General features: G+C 51.8%; 1 protein-coding gene across 10 annotated transcripts in view; it reads left to right on the top strand.

The window, feature by feature from the left end:
* Positions 1–617: 617 nt before the first annotated feature.
* Positions 618–14,397, top strand: part of Dnm2 (dynamin 2) — an 83,666-nt gene continuing 69,886 nt past the window's right edge. For all 10 annotated transcript variants that reach the window (XM_052188913.1, XM_052188910.1, XM_052188911.1 and 7 more), the window contains exon 1: positions 618–950. In XM_052188913.1, coding sequence (XP_052044873.1) covers positions 790–950 — 161 coding nt within the window. In that variant the 5' untranslated portion in view covers positions 618–789. The remainder of the gene's footprint in view (positions 951–14,397) is intronic.

The raw sequence follows: 14,397 nt of genomic DNA, 5'->3' as shown, positions 1-14,397 counted from the left end.
TCCCTGAGTACTGTGCCCTCTGTTTAAAAAGGATATCACAAAGTGATAACAAATGCCAGGAAGATGGAAGAATTTTATGACACGGTTGTCAGTCAGGATTGGGATGCTAAGCAGCGTGTGTCCTAGCAGGAGGGAGGCTGAAATAGGGAGTCTGTAGCCCGCATACTGAAATTGAATAGAAACTAGAAAAAGATTGCAGCTCTCTTTTCCCTATTGGTTGGAGTCGAGAAGTGGTATTTATATCAGCCAATGAGAATTTTTTACGGAATTAACTAATGTTAAGTGACAATCCAGTGTTGAAGGAATGATTCCTTACACCATTGGCAGGTTGACGTTTGCTGCAACCAATAAGCCAACTGGAATCAACCGAGTGAGCTGAAGCCTCAGCGTCTTTTCCAGAGACCCCGCCTTGCCAGTCTGACAACCCGGTTCGACTTCTATTGGCTTTCACTTAAGAGTGACAGTTTTATTACCCAGTGAACTTGTGAGATCAGTCCTTCCTCGTGCCTTTTTTATTGGCTCACGCTTTTGAGTGGCAGTGCTTTGAACCAATTGATTATAGCCCTAGGGTTGCGGGCTCCGCCCCGGAGGCCGGGAGGGGAGGTCGCTCGGGTCGGGTGTCGCCTGAGAACCGGATGAGGCGGCGACTGTGAGGCCGAGCCGGGAGCGGGCGTCGCGGCGAAGGGGAGCCCGGGCGGGCTGGCAGAGCAGAGCAAGAGGAAGCAACGGCCACAGACGCATCGTAACCGAGAGTCGTAGTCGGGGGATCCGCGGGCGGAGGCGGGCACCATGGGCAACCGCGGGATGGAAGAGCTCATCCCGCTGGTTAACAAGCTGCAGGACGCCTTCAGCTCCATCGGTCAGAGCTGCCACTTGGACCTGCCGCAGATCGCCGTGGTGGGCGGCCAGAGCGCCGGCAAGAGTTCGGTGCTCGAGAACTTCGTGGGCCGGTGAGCGAGCGCGCCGGCGGCGGTTCTGGGGCTCCGGCCGGGAGGGCGGGCGGCGGCCTAGGGCGCGGAGGGCGGGCGGGGAATGGCGGAACTGCGGCTCGCGGACGCCGCAGGACCAGTGGCAGTGGGTAAGGTCTGGGGCAAGAGTGTCCGTGCCTTTCCGCAGGGACTGGACATGCAGATCCAGGTCTGGGGCTAGTCGATGATAGTGGGTGGCGATTGGGGCAAGACGGGCAATGCAGACCCCTCTTGGTGCATCTAGTTCCGGCTATCGCTGGGCAACTCTGACATCGCTTTGCCTGTGATCCGGGAGAGATTCACTCCTCTTTTCTCCTGCTACCTGGAAGTCTTAGTGTGTGTGCTGTTGAAGATAACACTTGCTACTCAGCCATCCGTGGGGGATGACCCCTGGGGTCTCTCTGACCAGTTATTTATCTGTAGCCTTCTCTCTTGCCTGGTTAGCTAGCTATCTGTTTTGGACAGGCTTCCGACCGGCACCATTTGGTTGTCCCATCTGCCAGACCCACTCTGAAGTCCACCGTTGTCTGGCCAGCAGTCTAAGGTGACCTCTCGTGTGCAAATGCCCATCTGTGCCCCTTATTTACTTGAGTTGGCCTCTGCCATCTGACTTGCTGAACTTCGGGAGCCTCTTGTTATCTGGTTCTCTTGGGCCGACTGGCTCTTGTCTTCCAAGTGACTCCATCCGTTAGTCAGTTCTCCATTACCACCCAGGGACCCTGGTTGTCCATCCTCCCTGAGTGACAGAAGTTGGAGAACTTGGGAAGAAACATTCTTTAGTATTCTTTATTGGCCCAGGATTCCCAAACCTACTAGATGGCATCTAAGCTAAAGCTTCGCAGTTGGAATGCTCTCCAGATAGCTCTGGGGGGCCTCAGCTTGTTCCATCTGTCCAGTGGGCAAATTCCACTTGCAGCTGTTTCTCGGATCCAGGAAGTGAGTGGAGGAGAGATGTTGACTACTCCTGGCCCCTCCCCCTGCCTCTCAGGCACCACTTCTCCATTCCAGGAAGTGTTCCTCCTATGGTGCTGCAGCGCGTGCCCAGTGATAACATTTGCTTTGCCTTGGACACTATCGTGTGTGTGTGTGTGTGTGTGTGTGTGTGTGTGTGTGTGTGTGTGTCCAAGTGTGTGCCCAAGTGTGTGCCAGAGGGCGCTTGTGGAAGTCAGAGGACATAATCTTTGTGAAGTCCTTCCAAGTTTATATGGGTCCTGGGGATTAAACTCCAGGCCTCAGGCTTATATAGCAAGCCCTTGTATCCGTTGTCCTTCCATCTTAAGTTTTAGGGACATGGCCTCTCACTGAGCATGAAGCTCACTGATCAGCTAGTCTGGCTGGCCGGAGAGCTCCAGTGGCCCACCTCTCTCCCTCTCTCTGCCTCACCTGATCATTGGGACACACACACACACACACACACACACACACACACACATACCCCTCTGTTATCGTTGTTACCAGTCTAAGCGGGAGCATCTCTAAATTTGAGGCTAGCTCACTCTACATAGAGAGTTCTAGGGCACTCAGGGCTACATAGTGAGACCCTGTCTCCAAAAAAAAAAAAAAAAAACCTTAAAAGTTGATGCAATGCTGCGGGGACTGGGTTGTTGGAAGTGTCTGTTTAGGTTGAATTAGCTGCCCCTGTGACCTTAGGAACTCCGGAGTCTGAGGCAGATTTCTTGAGGTTGAGGTCAACCTGGCTTCACTGTTAGTCCTTGTCTCAAAAAAAGCCCTAAGAGGGCTGTGGATGGAGCTCTGGCATAGAGTCCTCGCCTGGCATGGATAAGAGCCTGGGGTCAGTTCCCAGCACAAACCATAACAGGTATTGATAGTTATGTTCTCTTTGATTGCTTCTTACTCAAAGAGACCTATGGCTTTTAGGTACTGAAATAAAAATTTTATGTATATGTATATACACATATCCCTGTTTGTTTTTTTATCCATTTATTTATTTATTTTGGTTTTTTGAGACGGAGTTTCTCTGTGTCACAGAGCCCCAGCTGTCTTGAAACCCCCAGTGTAGGCCAGGCTGGCCTCAAACTGAGAGTTGCTTCTACCTCCCGAGTGATGAGGTTAAAGGCAAGTGCCACCACACCCGGCTAGCGATGAGTTCTTAAATAGCGTCTCACAGTGTAGACGGGCTGGCCCTGAACACACGGGGATGCGCCTGCTTCTGCCTCCTGAGTGCTGGGATTAAAGGTAGACAGCACCATTCCTGGTTTTGTTTCCGGTTTTTGTTTTTTTTTTTTTATTTGTTGTTTGTTTGTTTTGAAACAGTCTCATATTGTAGTCCAGACTGACCTGGAACTCACTATGTAGCATAGGTTGGCCCCAGAATTGTAGTAGCAGTTGTTTGATTTCATTTTCCAAGTGCTGGGGTCCCAGGCGTGCACCACTATGTCTGGGATTCAGATCTTTTCACTCTAGAATGCATAATGTACCTGGGCTGCAGGGCCTTGCTAAGAGGGGCCCACTCAGTCACAGTCTCTATTTCTTGCTATGAATTTTACTAAACAGTGTCAGAACTAAGAGTGCTCTGACCCTTCTGCTGTTCCCTTCTTCTGTTCTTGAATGTCCATGCAGTGGGCATCTGGCTGCCAGCCAGGAGCAGAGGAGAGAGTGTGCCAAAGGCTTGGGCCAGCCCAGCACCTAGGGACAGCTCAGGCTGCTTCCTGTCAGGGCTGCCTTAGATTTTTCTAAGAACACTAGTGCACTCTAGGACCTCTCGGTTGGCCCAGCCCCTTCCCGAGGCTTGCATGCAGATTGCTAGCCCTGAGGTCCAGATTTCTACAGAGCCTGAGACTCCCCCGAAGGTTCTAGAGAGTGATAATAAGGTGGAGGCCTGAGGCTCCAGACACGGGTCTACAGTAGTCGACTTATGACTTTAGTCAAGGGGGTTGAGTGGACATTCTAGGCCCCAGCTTCCTGTGTGGTGTGTGTGTGTCTGAATATGATTGTTCGGAGGTCAGAGGGCAGCCTTAGGCACGGTCCCTCAGGAGCCATCTGCTTTGTGGCTTTGGGTCCTGGTCTCTCTGGACTTTGGGGCTTGTTAATTAGTCTAGATTGACTGGCCAGGAAGCCCCAGGGATATGTCTGCCTGGACAGTACAGGAATGACAGGTGTGCATTATGATACCTGGCTTTTCCCTTGAGTGCTAAGGACTGAATCTTGAGCTGACTTCTAAATGGCTGTGTAGCCGGGCGGTGGTGGTGCACACCTGTGATCCCAGCACTCTAGAAGGCAGAGGCAGGTGGATTTCTGAGTTCGAGGCCAGCCTGGTCTACAGAGTGAGCTCCAGGACAGCCAGGGCTACACAGAGAAACCCTGCCTCAAAAAACAAAAAAATGGCTATGTAGCTGAGGATAACCTAGAACTCTTCATCTCCTGCCTTTACCTTCTGAGTTCCGGCGTTGCAGGTATGCACTGCCTCGTTTGGGTTTGTGTAGCACTGGGGATGGAGCCAGGTACTTTGTGCATGGTAGGTGAGGCAGCCGGACCCCACGTTTCTCTCTGTAAGACAGAACTGTATATAGGCTGGGCAGTACAGGGCAGGGCTATAACGTCTGCTGTCGTGTGATAAGGCTCAGAGGTTAAAAAGTAAAACTGAGACCCTCGCCCTGGGGTGAGCTGACTTCACGGGTAACTCACTGGGTCTTCTTCCCAGGGCCACTTTTACCCTTTTAGAGCGTCAACACTTGAAACCTCTGGCCAGCTAGCTTTGTGAGCTAGCTTGTGCTCTCAGGAGGGCTTGGCTCCTACCTAGCCTCTGCTATTAGCTGAGGGGCTGGCAAAGCTGGGATGTTTTTCCTCCCCCCCCCCACCTCGTATTTGGACAGGAGCCCAGGAAGTTGGGGTTCAGGCCTGAGAAGCAGAGGCTAGACTCCTTCCTGTGGATGTGGATGTCCCTCCTTTCCCGATCCGAATGTCAGTAGGAAGTGGGGTCACCATTCCTGGAGTGTTTGACATGCTACCTTATAGAGTCCCCTTGTGCATCTCACTGAGGCCTTTGGCAAGAGGCTGCATTCCACTTCTGTATGGCTTTCTGGCAGGCTAGCTAGATGGCTCAGTTGGTAAAGGGATTGCCACCAAGCCTGATGACCCGGGTTGGTTTCTGAAATCCAGTGGTAGAAGCAGAGAAGCAATTTCTGTGTGGTGTATGCACACAGAAACACAAACCCAAAGAGGCAAATAAATGAAATGTTTGGGAAAAGTTGTTTTGTTTTGTTTTGTTTTTTTAAAGAAAAAAAGGGAGTTGGGCGGTGGTGGCGCACGTCGCCTTTAACCCCAGCACTTGGGAGGCAGAGGCAGGCAGATTTCTGAGTTCGAGGCCAGCCTGGTTCCACAGAGTGAGCTCCAGGACAGCCAGGGCTATATAGAGAAACCCTGTCTTGGAAAAAAAAAAAAAGAAAGAAAGAAAGAAAGAAAAGAAAAGAAAAGAAAAGAAAAGAAAAAAAAAAAGGGAGTTCAGGGCCGTAGCTCAGTCGGTGTGGACTTAGCATGCACGGAGGTTCCACTTCGGTAACGCGGAGACCTGGGGCATGGGCATGCAGCCTTGGGCCAGGAGCCCAGGGCTCAGCTGAGGCAGGAAGATTGCCAGCCTTGGGTGGGCTCTGTTGGGAAATAAATAAATAAGTGTGTGTGTGTGTGTGTGTGTGTGTGAGAGAGAGAGAGAGAGAGAGAGAGAGAGAGAGAGAGAGAGAGAGAGAAAGAGAGACAGAGCGAGAGAGCGTCTAATAGCAATAACTGATTTAGGCCAAGTGAGTGTTCAGTGGACAGTGTTTTCCAGTGCTTAGCACAACTTTGCCTTGTGCCTAGGGATATGGCCTTGAGCCAGATAACCGTCCTGCTTAGACACTGGTGTGGTCCTAATAGCGCTGGGAAACAGAGTGGAGTGATGAGACGAGGAAGGGAGGACAGGGATCAGAGGAGAAGAGGCTGGGAGGAGTTGGGAAAGGTATCCTGAAGGTCGGGCGAGCATCCCAGGGTACGGGGACAGCCAGTGTGGAGGCCCGCATCAGGAAGCCAGAGCTGTGGGATGCCCGAGCTGTGCGGGGAGGGTTAAAAGGAATTGGTGTGGGGCATGGTACAGGCCCCTTCTCTCCTGGGGAGCAGGGAAGGCAGGGAATGTGGCCTGCAGGCACACTCCCTACCTCTAGCTGGACACTTGGGTGAGCTGCTCCACACGGTCAGTTTTCTCTCTGTGCGGTTCACCTGTCCAAACATGATCCCATTTTCCTAGGATCAGGAGGCATGGGTGGCTGTGTGCATGGGTGCATTTGGACATGTGTTCATGTGCATGTGGATATCAGAGGTTGCGTGTGGTATAGAGGGCAGAGGACAGCTCACAGGAGTTGTTTCTCTCCTTTGTGGGTCCCATGGAGCCCACTCAGGTCATCAGGCTTGGCTGCAGGTGTCTTCATCCAGTGAGCATTTCACCAGAGGGTGGGGGGGATGGGGAGTGGTGGTAGGGGAGTGGGGGGGCGTGGGGAATGATGGTGGTGGTGGTGGTTTTGTGTTTTGACACTGGGTTTCTCTGTGTAACCTGGCTGTTCTGGAACTGTGTAGATCAGGATGGCCTTGAACTCACAGAGACCAGGCTTCCTCTGCCTCCTCCTTAGTGCTAGGATTAAAGGTTTGATTGGCCATCACTATCTGGCTTTTCTTCTGTTTTTAATACACGGTGTTTCTGAAATGTAGCCCAGGCTGACCCCAAGCTTCTGATTCCTTGCCCCTGTTTCCGCAGTGCTGCAAAGGCAGGCCTGCTCACCACCCTGGACTGGATGGAGCATTTGCAGAGGGGTAAGAGCCGGCGCTGAAGGGAAGCCCTTGCTCTTGCTCTGCAGTTGCTCTGAGCTGCAGCTGGGCTAGGCTGTGCCAGGTTTGAATACAAATGCTGAAATGGCAGGCTCCCTGGTTGCTGGGAGAAACTTGGGCATCTGCTGAACCTTAATTTACAGGGGCGGGCCCAAGTGCTAGGCCCTTATTAAAGTGTCAATGTTTTTGGAGGAAATAGAGTCAGTAATGAGCTCCTCACAGGCCTCTCACTCTCCTCTCTCTGAGGAGTGGAGACCCGCCTTGCCTCCCGAGCCTGATGCTGCACCAGGGAAGTCTCCTGCTCCAGCTGTGGGTGCGGCCACTTTGCTTCCGTGTAGTTTCTCTTTAAGATCTACTTTTTTCCTGTGTGTGTGTGTGTGTGTGTGTGTGTGTGTGTGCACTTCCATGAGTTTATGTGCACTACACATGTGCAATGCCCTTGAAGGCTAGCCGATGTTGGACCCTCCAGAACTGGAGTTGCAAACAGTTGTGAATTGCCACGTGGTCCCAGGACTTGAACCCTGGTCCTCTGCAAGAGCAGTAAGTGCTCATGACTGCTGAGTGTCTTCCTCATACCTCCTCTTGTTTCTTTTGAGATGGGGTCTCATGTAGCCCAGGCTAACTAGAATTTCCTAAGCAGCTGAGGATGACCTTTGTGTATTTGTGTGCTGTTATTCCAGATGTGCACCATCTTTCTGGTTTATTCCTTGCTGGGCTGGAACCCAGGGCTTGCCACCTGCCAGGCAACTGACCAGCCCACCAGCAAAGTGCCATCAGTGTTTGGGAGACAGTTGCTGCTTTTATACTGTTCTCAGTTGCAGGCTGGGGAACAGACTGGAGAGGGAGGCCAGGTTCCTTTGAGGTGTCAGCTGTGTGTCTTCACTGTCAAGCCTTAAGTTGCTCCTAACGGACCAGGTGCTGGAGACTTGACAGGGACCCGGACCTAACCAAACAGAAAAGAAAAATGGGCAGGCAGATAAAGAAAGAACGAACATTCGGGAAGATTGAGAAGTCTGGAGATAGATAGATAGCATGGAGTCAGATGTGAGAGGTTGGTTTAGTACCTACTGTCACGTGGGTGCCCCTCGGTTGAACTGGAGACTGGTGGGACAGAGCAGAATCCACACAGAAGGAACAACAGGAAGAGCGCCCTGCACACACCTGCTTAGCTGATTGCCGGATGCAGGTTTGGCATAGCCTGGGATACATGGGGCTCGGGACAGTGCCTGTCAGTTTTTAGTTACCAGAGCAGAGTGGGACCTAGTAACAGACCCTGTCCATCAGCCTCCTGTGGGCCAGCGCTGGAGTCTGTCCCACGGCCGCCTCTCTCAGAGCAGGATGCCTGCTGTTCTAGGCTGACCCCTTGTCTCCACCGTAGACCACTGTGATCCCTCTGCTTATACTGGCAGCTAGTTTCCCAAGCTGAGTGTGGGGCTCACTCCTGTAATCCCAGCATTGGAGAGGCTGAGGCTGGAGGATTCACCATATTTCAGGGTTATCTTGGGGTACAGAGTCATCTTGTCTCAGGATGCAAACACACAAAAAACAAAACAAAAACAAGAAGAAAAGCTGGCTGTCATCCCAGCACCTGAGAGGTGGGAGGAGGAGAGAAGGTTAGGGTGAGCCTCTTCTATTGAGACAAGTGGAGGCCAGCCTGGACTGACTCAAAACCCAAGCAAACCAAACGGTATCTCCCACTGCATCCATTGAGACAGGGCCTCTCAATCAAACCCTGAGCTCACTGATTCAGCTAGTTTGGCTAGCCGGTTTGTTCTGGGCATCGATCCATTATCTGGTCTTTCTAGGCTGGAATTAGAAGAGGGCTATGAAATCTACCTAGCATTTATGTGGGCTCTAGGGATCCAAACTGAGCCCACGGCTAGTGTATGTGTGTGTGTGTGTGTGTGTGTGTGTGTGTGTGTGTGTGTGTGTGTGAGAGAGAGAGAGAGAGAGAGAGAGAGAGAGAGAGAGAGAGAGAGAGAGAGAGAGGGAGATTTATTTTTAATGTGCATTTTTGATTTGACTGCATGTAGGTCTGTGTGAGCGTGTTGGATCCCCTGGAACAGGAGTTATAGAAAGTTGTGAGCTGCCATATGGATGCTAGGAATTGAACCTGATCCTGATCCTCTGGAAGAGTAGCTCTTAACCTCTGAACCCCTCCCCAGCCCTCCACACCTGGCTTCCTGACCTGCACACTTCCCACAAACCTTTGCATGTTACTTTCCAGTTGTAGTGTGGAGCTTCCTGAGAGGAGTGAGGCGAGCAGGAGCTGGGGGGGAGGGGGCGAGGTGGCCATGCTGTTGAGAAGCAGCTCCGTCTGGGCTGTTGTCTACAGCCTTGGTCATGGGCCTTACCCGCCACAACCCCCGCCCCGGAGGCCTGTGTGTGCTGCCTCTCCCTAGCAGAGATTCCTCTAGTGGGGTTTATGAAACCAGCCTCTTAGCCTCTCTCAGGACCTTACCCTGAGGCTTGCTTTGCCTCCCTATAGATTCCCCTTAGGTTTTGAGTCTTCCTCCTGAGCCTGGAGTAGTCCTCAGAAAATGTCCCAGGTGCCAAGAGTTGTATTAGAGCTCTGTCTGTGGAGCCTTTGGGGAGGCTTCATGGAAGGCTTTCCAGGTGCCTGTGTGTAGGAGGCTGGAGTGGCAGGCCTGGAGAGCCTCTTGGAGGAGACCACTGTCTTCCTGCTGAGGTGAAGCAAAGGAATGATTTGCTGCCCCTGTGCTCCGTGCCTGTGTGCTGTGAAGTGTTCGGTGGCTTCTGTGTGGACCTGTTGGTGACAGACATCATTGTCCCAGGACTCCGAATGCATGTCATGGAAGGATCCTTCCTTGTAGAGTGGGATGGGAATGGGGAAGGCTATGTGGCCCTCACCCTGGTGGTGGCACCCACGGCTGGAGTTGGACACGTGCCTTTGGCCTCCCTCCACGGCTTGCCTCTGGTCCCTGTGTCCCGTGTGCCACTTGTCTGCTCAGAGCCGCTCAGCTTCCAGTTGCAGAACAAAACCAACGACTCCTGAGAACCTGCAGACCCTGGCACCTCACTGCTGTGCCTCCTCTACCCGCTTCCTCCCCTTCCACCGCCGTGGGTTCTCAGCCACTCCCTCTCTCATTGTCTCCTTCTCTCTTCAAGACTGTGCCTCATGTGTGGCACTGTGGTCCTGAATTCCACGCGTAACTGGGAATGACCTTGAACCCTGCGTCTTCATGTGGCCACCTGAGTGCTGGGATTACAAGTCCCCAGTGCCTGGTTTGTGTGGAGCTGAGCAGGGAACTCGCATGCCGCGTGCTAGGCAAGCCCCGTGCTGGCTTATGGCCAGCCTGTTCCCAGTCCTGTGATTATCGTTGTTCCCTTGCTATTGGGGCATGTGTCTGTGTACTTGTGTGGAGGGACAGTGACGGAGGCCAGGGACTATTTTCACTTAAAAACATGTTCTATGTGTATGAGTGCTCCTGTGTCATGAGCTTGTCTGGTACCCGAGGAAGAGGACCTTGGATCCCCCGGAATTGGCGTTACAGATGGTTGTGATCCATCCTGTGGTTACTGGGAATTGAACTGTTTCTCTGCAAGAGCAGCCCATGTTCTTAGCTACTGAGCCATCTCTCCAGACCCTTATTTACAGATTTTTGAGATAGGATCTCCCTCAGAACCTGGTCTCGTGCCTGTGCCCTCTTCTCGTCTGGAAGTAGGATTACAGGCACATGTGTCATGCTCAGGTTTTCCTGGTTCAGCAAGTGTTTTATCTCTGGAGATGATCTCCCTAGCCTCTGCGATTCGTGTATTTATTTTATTTTTGATACAGAGTTTTGCTATACAGCTCCGGCTGGATTCAAACTTGAAAGGCCCTGGCCTTAGCATCCTTAATGCTGGGATTACAGGCAGTGTCACTATCTCTGGGTCCTCTGCAGTCTTTCCCCGTGGAGAAGCTGAGGTAGAGTCTGACTGATCCACCGGTGTGGAGGTGAGGCCAGCAAGGCTGTCTGGAAACATCCACTCCCTAGTGAAGAAGGAGGCACGCCAGGGACTGCTCCTAACACATTTTCCAGACCCTCATAACTGTAGAGCAGGCAGCCATTGTCCTAGTGTGATGCTGCTTGCTGAGAGACACACCCTGGCACAGACAGGCCATCCCCATAGAAAGCCCCAGAGGTGGCCTCAGACACTCTGTCCTGGCCCAGAAGCTTCTGTCTTTTGTACTGATAGATGAGGTTTTTTTTAGAGTAGTTGTTCTCAGTCTTCTTAAGATGACCCAACCATAAGATGACTTTTGTTGCTACTTCATAATTGTAATTTTTTGTTACTGTTAAGAATTGTAGTATAAATATCTGATATGTGACCCCTGAGAAAGGGTTGTTTGACCTCAGAGTGTGGTGACTCACAGATGGAGAGCTGCCGCTCTCTGGCCTAGCATGCCCGTCCCCAGCAGCGTCCACTCTGAGTGCTGGCACTCGGTGTGCCACTGTGCTGAGAGGGACTTCAAGTTTGCTGAGATCCCTGTGGCTACTCAGTGAAGCCAAGTCCAGACCGGCGCCTGTGACGTCCGGACCCCTGCTCTGCTCAGCCTTCCTGTGGTTAGGTCCCCTGGGCCATCGTTTGCAATGCTGACTTCCCACTCAACCAAGCGGAAGGAAGCCTGGCTTCTGTCTCCTTTGCCTTGATGGCACTGCCAAGGGACACCGTCTTGCATAGGCTGTCAGGAGTTGGGTATGAGATGTTTTCTTGGGAAGGGCCTACATGGGGTTTGCCCTGGCATGGGGTGAAAGCTGAGTCTTAAATTTTTTTTTCTATTGAAGTTTTCTTGAGATCTCATATCACATTGCTAATGTCAAACTAAGTTAAATGCAGAGCTGAGGGGTTTGTGCCTCTGTACTTCCTGCCGTGTGCTGAGGTTACAGATGGCACCAGGCCTAGATGCTTTTTTTTTCTCTACGACAAATTGCTTCAGCCTCAAGTACTGGTATTGCAGGCCTGTTCCACCACGATCATGCCTGGATTTCTAAAAAGTTGAAGGTTTCATGTAATCCAGGCTGGCCTCAAACTTCTGACCCTCCTGCCTCTACCATCTGAGTGCTAAGATGAGGGCGTGGACCACAACTCCTGTTTCACGTGGTACTAGCGAGGGAACCCAGGGCTTCGTGCGCCCACAAGCCTGGTTTGCCTGGGTTTTTTTTTTTTTTTTTGACAGGATCGTTCTCCATCTCTTCTGGACTCCTGATCCTCCTGCCCTGCCGCCTGCGTGCTGGGATTGTGGGCAAGTGCCTCACAGCCCAGGGGCTGCTCCCAGGGCTCTACCACTGAGCTGCCTTGTCAGCTTTAAGATCACAGTAGGGTTGTTAATGTATTTTGGTTGTTAGAGACAGTGTTTTCCAGTATAGCCCTGGCTGGCTGTAGACCAGGCTGGCTCCAGATTCAGAGATCTGCCTGCCTCTGTCTCCTGAGTGCAGGGAGTGAAGGGTATGCACAGGTACAGAGGAGTTACTGAGAGAGCAGTGGTGGGGCAGGTGGCTCAGCGGGAGAGAGGTGCTTGCTGCCAAGCACGATGACCCGCCTTGCATCCCTGAGCAGACTCCTGACCAGGGCCATAGCAATCCCACCTCCAAGCAAATAAGTCAACAAGATGCAGTTTAAAAGTATATAGGGCCGGTTGCTCCTGTCTGCCCTCCTCAGCCGACGGAAGGCACCTGTCATGCCTGCCCCTGCCCTTCTGCCGCAGGATCAGACACCCAGCTGCTTCCCTTCTCGGCTCTGGGCTCCCAGGCCTTCCCAGGTTCTCATGACCTTGGGTTGTGACAGAACACGAACAACAGTAACTTCTCCTGGCTTATCTGGCTTTTCTCACAGCTGACTGTGAGTTCCTTCATTTTGGGTAAGGAACTACTTAGGTCCGCTTTATGTGTGTTGTAGGACTCCATAATGAGGGCCAGCGGGCCATTACCAGGGACAGGACTGTAGTCTCCCTGTGGACACGGCATCTGCCATGTTTCCTTACCTGAAAGTTACTGCGGTTTTTTTTTTCTTTCATATTTTATCCATTGTAAGTATCCAGGCCCTAAAGTTTTTATGTATGAGGACCTAAGTGTATGTGTGAGTTTGCATGCATGTGTAGGTACTTGTGTGTGGCGGCCAAAGATCAGTGTCAAGTATCTCCCTTAAATACTGTGGAAGGATCTTTGGCTTAAACAGAGCTTGTCTAAATCTGCTAATCTGGCTAGCCAGCATGTTCTGGAGATCTCTTATCTGTTGCCCACAAACCCTGGCAGGCAGACACCAGGAGAGCCTGGCATGTTAGTGCCTGGGATCTAGACCTTATCCTCAAGTCTGCATGTAAGAGCATCTTCCCAACCTTTCTTTTGATGTTTCCAGGTCTGGGGATGAAACTCACGACCTCATGTATACTAGGAAAGGCCTCTACCGCTGAACCAGACCTGTCTCCTCTCCACAGGGATTCTAGTCAGGGGCTCTACCACTGAGCCATGCCCTCAGTGCCTCACTGGGGGATTCCAGGCAAAAGTTCCACCATTAAATAATATCCCTAGTTTCTCACTGATGGATTTCAGGCAAGTGCCCTCCTGCTGAGTTGGCTCTTCAGCCCCTAATTAGGGGGTAGAGGGAAAGTGCTATAGCAGAGCCACACCTCCAACCCTTCACTGGGGCATCCTAGGTAGGCACTTTACTGTTGGAGCCCAGTCCTATCCTAGCTGGTGCAGTCTGTATAGATTAGAAAGTGAGAGTTGAAAAGCTGAAGAGCATTGGATGGCCTTGTCAGACGGGCATGGTCTTTTTTGGGTGCTGCTGGAGCACTGCCCAGTGGTTCCCACATCTGCACAAGCCACATCTGTTCATGACTGCATCTCTGCTCAGTGTTGAAATCAGGCTGTGGGGACACTTTGTTCTTTTTCTCAATTGTTTTGGATGTTCTAGGGCCTTTAAACATTAATTTTGTTTCTATTTGGTTTTTTTGGGAGTTCTTGCTTTGCTTCTCACACTGACCTGGAACATGAGCCTCTTGGGCCTCAGTTCGGTGCACGCTGGTGGTAGAGGTGCCGTAGCACACCCAGCTCTGAATGCCCATTAAACGATCAGCTTGTGACCACTCTGTCTGTCTGTCTGTCCACCTATCCATCTATCTTAGACAGAGTCTCACTAAGCAATTCTGTCTGTCTTGGAACTGGCTATGTAGCTAGGCTGGCTTTAAATATCAGCCTCCAAGTATTGGGCTTAAAGGTGCGGGTCCCCAACCCCAGCTATGTTGTGGGTTTCTACAAACAAAATAAAAAAGCTAAGACACTATAGCACAGTGATGGAGACCTAGTCAACCACAGACCAGGATACTGTCTATAACACACACACACACACATACACACACGGAAATAAAAAAGGCTGTTCATAAAGACTTGTTGAAGCCTCTTCTGGCCTGGCCTGGCCTAGGCTGGCTTCAGGCTCATCGTGCATCTGAGGGTGACCTTGGGCTCCTGATGTCCTGAGTCCACCAGCACTGAGTCTGCTACTCAGGACTGCGTGCCAGCCAGCACTGGACCAAGTGAGCCTCAGGCTTACTTTATTCCTTCTTAGGCTTCATGTGCACTGTTGTGGATGTGGGCCTCAGGATATAGCTCCAGGT

The sequence above is a fragment of the Apodemus sylvaticus genome, chromosome 7 (genome assembly GCF_947179515.1).
Source record: "Apodemus sylvaticus chromosome 7, mApoSyl1.1, whole genome shotgun sequence".
In the NCBI taxonomy this organism is placed as follows: Eukaryota; Metazoa; Chordata; class Mammalia; order Rodentia; family Muridae; genus Apodemus; species Apodemus sylvaticus.
Note: the sequence above shows the minus strand (reverse complement) of the source record. Positions and strands in the feature narration are given on the sequence as shown.